General features: G+C 30.9%; 2 protein-coding genes across 2 annotated transcripts; both read right to left on the minus strand.

Annotated features, from left to right (window-relative positions):
- Positions 1-22: 22 nt before the first annotated feature.
- LOC145312414 (putative aarF domain-containing protein kinase 5) lies at positions 23-2,041 on the minus strand. The gene is made up of 4 exons (XM_080151653.1): positions 1,927-2,041; positions 1,386-1,604; positions 879-989; positions 23-510 (listed from the first exon to the last, which is right to left on the minus strand). The coding sequence occupies exons 2-4, from the start codon at positions 1,569-1,571 to the stop codon at positions 409-411; spliced, it is 399 nt and encodes a 132-aa protein (XP_080007779.1). The 5' UTR covers positions 1,572-1,604; positions 1,927-2,041; the 3' UTR covers positions 23-408.
- Positions 1,596-9,410, minus strand: LOC145323451 (putative aarF domain-containing protein kinase 5). The gene is made up of 12 exons (XM_080165886.1): positions 9,283-9,410; positions 8,670-8,776; positions 8,191-8,296; positions 6,461-6,535; positions 5,789-5,837; positions 5,263-5,338; positions 4,812-4,932; positions 4,040-4,129; positions 3,155-3,298; positions 2,164-2,260; positions 1,927-2,005; positions 1,596-1,604 (listed from the first exon to the last, which is right to left on the minus strand). Exons 2-12 carry the CDS (start codon positions 8,688-8,690, stop codon positions 1,596-1,598), a joined length of 867 nt encoding a protein of 288 aa, XP_080022012.1. The 5' UTR covers positions 8,691-8,776; positions 9,283-9,410.
- Between the last annotated feature and the right edge of the window lie 418 nt (positions 9,411-9,828).

Genomic DNA, 9,828 nt, shown 5'->3' on the forward strand with positions numbered 1-9,828 from the left:
GAAATTTTATAAATATGAAATATGGTTTGTTAATATAACAGTCTAGGTTGTTTCAAACTTATGGGCAAAGGGTTATTTGAATATTAAAAGAAGAATATTCTTTTTTAAATGTTAACAAAAATCTTCTAAATATATTTGAAAAATCCTCTAAAAAATTCAAATATTATTAAAATAACCCTCTACTGCCGAACTATATGTAGATATATTATTTAGTAATCACAGTCAATTGTACTAATGTTTACATCTTTCTGTATAAAAATAAATTTTTTGAGTATAATACATTAAGTATTACTACTAACAACAGTCTTATATTGTTTAATACATAATTATAACTTTTAATTTTACAAAATTAAATTTTGGAAGGGCAATTTTTAAGAAAAATATTATTTGAAACTACCAGTTATAGCACTATTCTTCAATTTGACTAAGTAGATCAGGTATAAAACCAAGTTTTAATGCAAGGTTGAATCCCATTTTCATTAATCTCATCTTTACAGCGTCCCATGCTAACCTGATTTTTAATGGACTTAATAAATATATGGATAAAACATAAAGGAAGAAAGCAATGCATGTCAGAATCTTAAAAGAAAAGAGTTACTTATTGTAAATTGGTCTTAAGATTAAGAAGCTTAAAACAGGACTAAAGCTCGGAATCTAAAGGGATAGGCTTATGGCTGATAAGATGATGTACATCCCCAACCAATCAAAACTCAATAAAAGTCCCCAAGGTTGTTAGCCAACATTAACAAATAAGAAAACGTTATTATAAGACTTTGGGGACTAGGGAAATAAACAGCCCAATGTCCCCTTCCTCTCTGACAATAGCAAGAACCCTTGAAACCATAAGTACTTATATTTTTCTATTTATTATGTTCATTCCTGATGTCGAATCCTAGCTGCGCCACTAAGCCCCTGATTCCACCGCCAAAGCGCCCACTGACCGCAACACGAGCCATCTCGCGGTAACGCTCAACACCTGTATTATGCTCCTAAAACAGAATAATCATTGCATTACTCTGTAAAAAACAACCTTTTTTTGTAATATTTCTCATTAAAAAACGAATTGATATCAAATAAAATTGTTTTGAATTAACAGTTTATTTACTTATTAAGGAATGTTTTTGTTTCTTTTAAACTAACAAAAAGTCAGCTTGTTGTTGCTGCGCTGAGCTAATTTGTCCTTGTAATTTCATATTCACTAAAGGCATTTAATATAGAATATATGCGTTGATATTATGAGAGGGCAAAAATTGTCGTCAATTTAGGTTGAAAATATGGACACCACTTATTTGTCAGTTCGTTCATACAGTAAGAGTATACGGGGTGGATTGGAGAAATCGTTATTTAGCCAGCTTTTAAAGTCTTGATTAAACTAAATAAAATACCTTTATAATGGATCGAATTTGATTTAAATTTCTCATAATCAGCATCATACGTGAGGGCATCTTTTGGAACACATCAAACATACGGTCATGAAACTCTCGGATCCCTTCGCGGATTTTTTCTTTCTGATCCTCGGGCAGGTTGTTGAAAGCCTTGCGGTCAAACTTCTTGGGTCCTTTCTTGTCCATAAATTGTGCTAACACGTCCTTTTCTTACTCTTCCTAAAAATTTATGTTAGTGTATATTCTAATATTACAAAGATAACATTTAACAGCAAAATAATATTTATTAAATTATTGAAAATCCTAACATAGATAATAAAGTTCTCTAAGAATTGCTGTTAAATAAGGTAAAGCCAACAAGCAAAATAAATGTGTTGCCCCCAACGACAGCTGAAAATCGCGTATGGTTTTTGTGATTAATTTCGAAATAATTTTGTTGGTATAATTTTCTTTCCTAAATATTATTAGCTTGTTTTGAAGCGCTACTTATGGTAAGCACGTCCTTGTAATAATGTAAATATTATTTAAAAATGAAACCTACCTTTGTCGGTTTAATATATCTTTGTGTTAATGCCATTGCAAAGAGTCTATAATCATCTACATTGAGCTCTTTGCCATATCTAAATTAAAATTCTATAATATAATATATAAAAACCGGTTTTATCATTTGTTTTTTGTAGGTGTTTTTAATTAAAATACATAAGTGATAAGACTAATCTAGACCCGCCTTATTAGTTTAATATAAAGGAAGTACATTTTAAAAATTTTCAAAACTTGCTTTTTCATGTTTTCATAATCATTTTGAACCACAGCCACCCAAAGGCCACACAGAGCTGATCTCTCATTGGCAGGCAGTTTCTCATACAATCCGTGGTCTAAAAATCAAATCATCTATTAAATAAATAAATAAATTTTTCATAAAGTTTACGGAAAAAACTCCCTTCCTCCCCTTCAAATCTTTATAGGGGACTATCAACGAACAAGAGCAAGTAATTCTAAGCACCTTCCAGCATTGATCAATAGTATTTTTTAGTGAATATATTTGGTTCATCGACTAAAAAGTTAGGTTTCACCATGGTTGTATATGAAAAAAACTTTGAAATGTAAATCATTTTCTAAAGCAATATCATCAAATGCTTTGATGAGTTCAAAGGACAAAATAAAATAACATGGTAGAAAAGCATCAAATGCTGTAAATTGCAAAAGTACATTAATTAAACTGTTTACAATATTACAAGTTACCAACCCTTTTTCTAAATATACATTTTTGATCACAATAATATACTTTGTGTCAAAGCTTTTCAACAACAATTTGAACTCATCAAAACATTTGATGATATTGCACCAAACAATGCTTAACATTTCAAAGTTTTTTTTATATAAAACCATGATAAAACCTAACTTTTTAGTCGATAAACTAAATATCAAACATAAACCTAGTATATTCACTAAAAAAATACTATGGATCAATGCTGGAAGGTGCTTAGAATCACTTGCTCTTGTTCGTGGATAGTCCCCTTTATTTCAGTGAAGTTCATTCATAAAACACATGGACAAGGGACCAGGATACTGAATTCCACTTCTGCTTTCCCTCCTTCTTATCCACTGCCCTAAAGTTACAGCTCAAAATAAGTTTTACACCAACATTACGCCACAAAATATCTAAACTTTCAGAAATTTCAAATGCAATTAATCGCAGCCACTGATTATACTATTCATGTAGATTAAAAAGCATGGATAAGAATCCAATGCTGTTCTGGAAATCTTACCTAGCAAAACAATCTGAGCCTTGCCATCCACCTTTCTGATGAGAATATTTCCTGGATGCGGGTCTGCATGTACAAATCCTGTGTGGAATATCTGTTCAGAAAATACTCGCAGCAGGTTTGTGTCTATGTCAGTTAGGGACATACCTGTGTTTAAGAGATACTTTAGAATATAATATAAAGAATAAAGATAAACAAGATCTGGATCTTTAAATCACAGCGATGCCACTGATGATGCCTCTAGTGAGCCAATTTAGAAAGCGACTCACCTAATAGTAGTCTTTCAATTGACTACATCCACTTAGCCAGTGGGTGTTTCAAAAGTGATTTCAGATTTTCTTAGAATAAGGAAGAATTTGTTAAAATAAGGAAAAATTTCTTAGAATAAGGAAGAATTTCTTAGAATAAGGAAGAATTTGGGGGAACAAGGTAGATTTTCTTAGAATAAGGAAGAATTCTCACTACTACCATTTTGATTTAAAGATCCATGTTTTATTGGCAGCACTGGCAGTGGCATCGGCAGTGGCAGCACTAAATGATTTAAAGATTCAGCTAAGGTCTGTAAGTACATTCTGAAATATCAATAAAATGCTAAAATATAAAGAATCTTAAATCTAATAATGACAAAAAAGGTATACACACTATCAAGATAAAGAATTTAAGTGGATATTATGACAAGGGAAAAATTGTCGTCTATTGGGTTGCTAACATTGACATCACTTATTGGCCAGTTTGTTCATCCAGTATGAGGGGAGAGGATGGGTAAAGGGGTTGGATGTGGGGGATCGTTAATTTATTCAGCTACAAATTTAACTTTATCAGAATGCATGATAATCTGGTGTAAGATCTAAGTAATAATGTATCCATTAATCTAAATGATCTCTTTGCCTTGATCAGTTATCTGCTCTCCTTCAGTAACTTTGACACCATCAATAAATTCTGTAGTTAACACTCTATGGCTTGAAGTGTCATGATACACCTACAGCCAATGATATAGGAATAAACAAGGATCTAAAGGGTTAAGACAATGGTCGATTAATTGATTTACAATTCCCAATTGTGATAAACTAAATTACACCTTCTGTAGATTAAAATTAGTAGTTAAAATGTTTGGACACTTAACTAAATGAAGCAATCAATCAAAATTCAATTAAAGTCCCCAAGGTTGATAAGCTAACGAATAAGAAAACGTTATTATAAGACTTTGGGGACTAGAGTAATAAAAAGCCCATTGTACCCACCCTCCCTGGGAATAATTTTTTTACTGCAGCTCAACTTACGTCCTATTTGACTTTCCTGAATTAATCTACCCTACCCTAAGGATCCAAAATGAGTTATTTAATCAAACAAAATTTAGCATAAATGAATATTTAAATCCCAAGGTAATAAATGATCGATTGATAGCTCATCATTTAATACCAATTAATGTACCATTTAAATAAAAAAAATGGTTCTCACATTAGAAAAATTTTCCCATGAAATCATTTAAATCAAAATGTTTTAATGAGCTAAATAATTGAAATGTACTTAAACCAAATAACGCGTTTTTTGCAATGAAATGATTATTTACATTAAAAGTTAGAATTAAGTTATCTTCTTTTGAACAATACCTATCCTAACATTGAAATTATTCTTTATTGTTTGAATTCCTATAAACATTCCTTTGGCACATATAAACATTTAAACTTGCTTAATTCAGCAGCACACTGTTCTGAATTTTTAGCCTCCTTCTGGAAGTCCAACTCGTTTTCTAATGGTCCTTTCAGCTCTTTTAGAACCCACTGTAAATTGATATACTTTATGATTTTTTATTTAAAAATTTGTGAGTTCATGGATTTCTTATCTAATCTTACTTACAATATTAGCTAATAAAATTTAAAAAAATAAACATTTTTATATATCTCTTTCATAAGCTATGTATGAATTGACCACAAAATTTATAAATTCGAAAAACATTATTTTGTTATTTCAGCCTTTTTTTAAGGGGGGGACACTTAGGGCTAAAATCTTTAAATATTTGTTGGTTAAATGTATTTCTGCTCTTTTATTGACCGATGTACAATATACCTACTTAATATACTCTATAGCTACAGAAAATCTTAAAAGTATTCCTTGAATGCAAATTGTGGATGAATAATCTGAATCATATTGAGCACGCTATCCATAGTTGTCACATCACTTTCAAATCTAAATATAAGTTTGTGAACCAGAGCTTCTTTTGTTCAGGAAGAAAACAAATTGCGGTTTTCCTCAAAGTTCCTTGTCGAGCAAAGAAACTTTCCCCACCAATTTTGGAAAAGATTGAATTAAGTGAGAAGTGCGGTGAGGTAGTTTTTCGTGCGTGTTTTTACTTCGGTCAGGTTAGGGTATGTCATATTGGAAAAACCAGTAGGGGTTAGGCATAACGAAAAAAAAAACTCACTATTATTATGAACAAGAATAGGGTGAGGTTCTGTGGAAAGCACAAAAAAATTAATACTAGCAAGTTCAATGTGTCAATAAAATAACATTCTTAAATTGTCAAATGCGTTGTTATAGTCACACTGTTTTCCCCCTTCATAAGGTTATAATAAAAACTTGTTTGTGAATTTACAATTAATTATAAATGTGCTAGTGTAACTATTTTATAATGTATACCTGTCTCTTAAATCAATATATTGCACTTTAACTGCTACTATTTCATCATCCTGCAGACCAATACTTTAAAAATCAATATCAACAAAGGAGGTCTAAACCATTTATGGGTAGTAAAATATTAACAAAAAAAATTGCAAAAATATGTTTTGTTTTATACAAAATTTCAATAAAAAAATTTTTAAAGATGTGTTATCTTTAAATAACCCTATATTGTTAATCATATTGATAATCATATTGTTAAGTTCATTTAGAATTTAAAACAAATACCCTACACTACTTTGACGGAAACACTTACTCTAGAGAGTAGCTGCAAGGGATCTAAAGGGAAAAGACAATGGCCAATAAATTGATGTATTAAAACAAATACCCTACACTACTTTGACGGAAACACTTACTCTAGAGAGTAGCTGCAAGGGATCTAAAGGGAAAAGACAATGGCCAATAAATTGATGTAAATCGCCATGATAATACTCAAAATCACCCCTGCTGTAGATTACAATTAGTGATTGAACTTGAACACTCAACTTAATAAACCAACCATTCAAAATTCAATAAAAATTCCCCAAAAGTGTTAAGCCGACGAATTAGAAAAGTTATTATAAAACTTTTGAGACTAATGTAATAAACAGCTGTGCTACAATGAACTAAATAGTAAACTTTTAAGTATCTGTCCCTGAGTTGTGGCCTTAAAAACTTGTGCCAAACTGGCGGCAGCCACAGGTTCCTCGCTAAATTCTTTAAAAATTTCTGAAATTTAACAGAATCAGTTTTCAAATGATAAATATTTTGAAGATTTTGTTTAACTTATAAGTGAACTTATAAGTCTAAGGATAAAATAAACTTCAAGCCAATATGAGAACAAAGCTACTACAACTATCAATATTAATTCTTTTTTAATATAGAATAATAATACCTAGGGTAAGGGGGGGGAAGTTTCGGTAAGGGGCTATTCTCGGTAATTTCGACCTACCTTCATTAAATGACCTTTTTCTCCATGTTCCTTTCAAATGACAGAAAAAAACATAAAAGCAAATTTATTCCTTATTAAATTGCCTACAAAAAAGTATAAAATGAATTTTTTGTGAGATGAATATTAAGGGTACTTATTGGGTCTCAAAGTCGGACGAAAAAAATTTTTTTTCCAAAAATTTTTTAGTAGGTGTGTAAAGATCGACCTACACAAAAATTGGTAAGACCTAGAGCTGATCTGAAAAACTTTTTGAACTAGAAATTGCCCGCTTTTTCCAAATCCGTTGAGAGCTTTAAAATCGGGTTAATATTTTTCTCAAAAATGACCAAAGTTGGCGCCGGGGGAAAAATCGGTAATTTCAAAAGAAATTAAAATTCAACTTTTAAGGTCATGTTTTCATGTTTTCTTTTGTCAAATCTATCATTCCATATGGACTTTTTAAGAATTAGGCCTAAAAATGAATAGAACAGATAAAAAACAAAAAAAAAATTAATTTTATTTTTTGAATCAAAATTTTGCGAGGAAAAAATCAAAATTTCTGGTCCTTTGAAAAAAAAATATTTTTGACATAGGAGGAATAGTCCGATCTTTATGAATTTTTTTGTGGTTAATCCCAATCACCTATACTAATTATGATTTATTACGCTTGTTTGGTCGTTTGGCCTTTTTTCATCGATTTTTTTAAGGTTAAAATGTAGTCAAGATTTTTTGCAAAGATGACACTTTTGCTTCAAATTCAATTTTTGAGGTCAATTTTTAATCAATTTTCATGTTTTTTGGGCTAAATCTATAGTTCAATGTGAGCTTTTTTAGGATCAGGCCTAAAAAGTAATAAAATACGTTTTTTTCTTATATTAATTTTAAGTTTTTAAAAAAAAAAATTTCGAAAAAAAAAATTGAAAATTCGCGTCTTTCAAAAAAATTCATTTTTAACATAGAAGGAATAGTCCGATCATTATGAAACTTTTTGTGGATAATCCCTATAACCTATACTAATTATGATTATTTATGTTCGACTGGCCGTTTGGCCGTTTTTCATCGATTTTTTTTAGGTTGAAAAAAATTACCGATATTTCCCCCGGTGGTGGGGAAATATCGGTAACTTTTTTGCGGTCAATTTCGGCCAACTTCTAAAAGTCCTAGGATAATGTCCTTTTAGGACCTGATAGTCCTTTCCGTAAGCTTTCTACTGGTCTTGGTTTCATTTGAAAATATTAATATTTACCCCATTTTTTTTCAAAAAAAACCGAAAAAAAACCGAAATTTCCCCCCCCTTACCCTATACAATAGGATATTTTTTTAAAAATAAATAAATATGAAAGAATATATTTTTAAAATGACATTCTATGTCTACTATTTCTTTCTTTTAAGAAAAAGTGTTATAATTTCTGCCTTTTCCTTTGATTCATCTAAGTTAACTAAGATAAACTACCTTTATGTGATTTTCCAAAATCTTGTTGAAAAATAGTTTCTACTTCATTAGTTCTGGTTCTGTTTAAGGCTTTATCTTGCAGCACTTTTAGTGTCTCAGAAAATTCCTAAATATTTTTTCTCTTTCCATTTCTTTTAAACAATTTTGACTGGTATGTAATTGGCCAAAAAATAGAAAAAAAAGAATGGAAACAACCATGGACAATAGACACCATTTTTAGGGAGACATTAGGAAGTGAGGAGGGGAGGGGGGGAGGTCACTGGGCTATTCATTATACTGGTCCCTATGTATATTTTATATGTTGGCTTAACAACTTAGGGGACTCTATTAAACTTTTATTGGTTGATTCATTAAATTGAGTGTTTAAAAGTTTCAACCATTAAGTGTAATCTACGGAAGGGGTATTTTTGTGTATCACATAAATTAATCGGCCATATACAAAAAGATACACAAAATATTATCAAAATAAGTTCGCTTACCTTAGGCAGAACATGGTTCATACTGACTAGTCCTTGGCCAAACTTGATGTAAAGGCCACCGTTTGTCAGACAAACGTCCAACAGCCGCACCGCTGTTCGCTGATGGACTGCAGACAACACTGACTTCAATTGGCAGCTGTCATTATTAGGTTTTTAAAATTTCTGTTATGCGTATTTGAAAAGGTGTTCAAGTGCAAGTTTAAGACTGATTTTTAAATCCTTAAAATGTTTTGGTGAGCTTTTTTGTATTTCTTAATTAGTATTATATCTGTTAATTTTCGTATGGAAATGTCCATTCATATTTAAACCATTCTATTACATACATTCCGTTCTATTACCTATCTTAATAAATTAAAAGTAACTGTATTAATTGGTAGAATAAAATTCTCCATAAGGGCTAGGCCTAAAGCTGTACTGCTCTGGAGAGGCGAGTACATTCAAAGTTCAATAGGGCAATGTTTTCTTATTGTCAATGCTTATTCTTAAGCATAAATTGGATTATTTTTATTAGTTTTTGACCAAACTGTATTTTTTTTTTAAAAGTGATGCGAAAGGTTTTTTTTTATCATCGTTTAATCTAAAAAAAAAACTGCAAGGCAGACAATTGAAATTCCTGATATGATTCCGACTGATCATCAAGTCCCCAGAGGGAATATTTATAGTCTATGCCCACCAGGAGGCCTTTGATGGCTGGCCGGCTGGCACGGATCAGGCCTCCATCAAGCATTACTGGTATATTTCCTATAGGAAAACAAAGACAGTTAAAACATCTAAGAGATTTTAAGTCTTGTTGGTTGTAGATCTAGAAATGTTAAAATAATAGTTTTAACCTGACTTTCATAAAACGAAAACTTATGTCTCATTTAAGATTAAAGTTCACAACAATATTTATATAAAAATATCTGAATTCTTACCTAATACTGTTCTTGTGCAAATCTTCTGATCATCACTTGCTATTAATCCATACCTTCACAAAAAAAATGAAATATAATGATAATGGAAGAAACACCTTAATCACTTGCGAATCTTTTCTTTTTAAAGAAAAATAATGGAATTTTATGATTTTTTTCAGTGATCTTAAGGGATAAGACAATTTCCGATAAAGAGAGGGGTAGGTTTCTGGTAGAATCCGGAAAGGTGTGTGTTTTAAGGCTTAAAA

This window comes from Acartia tonsa, chromosome 1, assembly GCF_053477335.1.
Source record: "Acartia tonsa isolate MP-2025a chromosome 1, ASM5347733v1, whole genome shotgun sequence".
NCBI lineage: Eukaryota > Metazoa > Arthropoda > Copepoda > Calanoida > Acartiidae > Acartia > Acartia tonsa.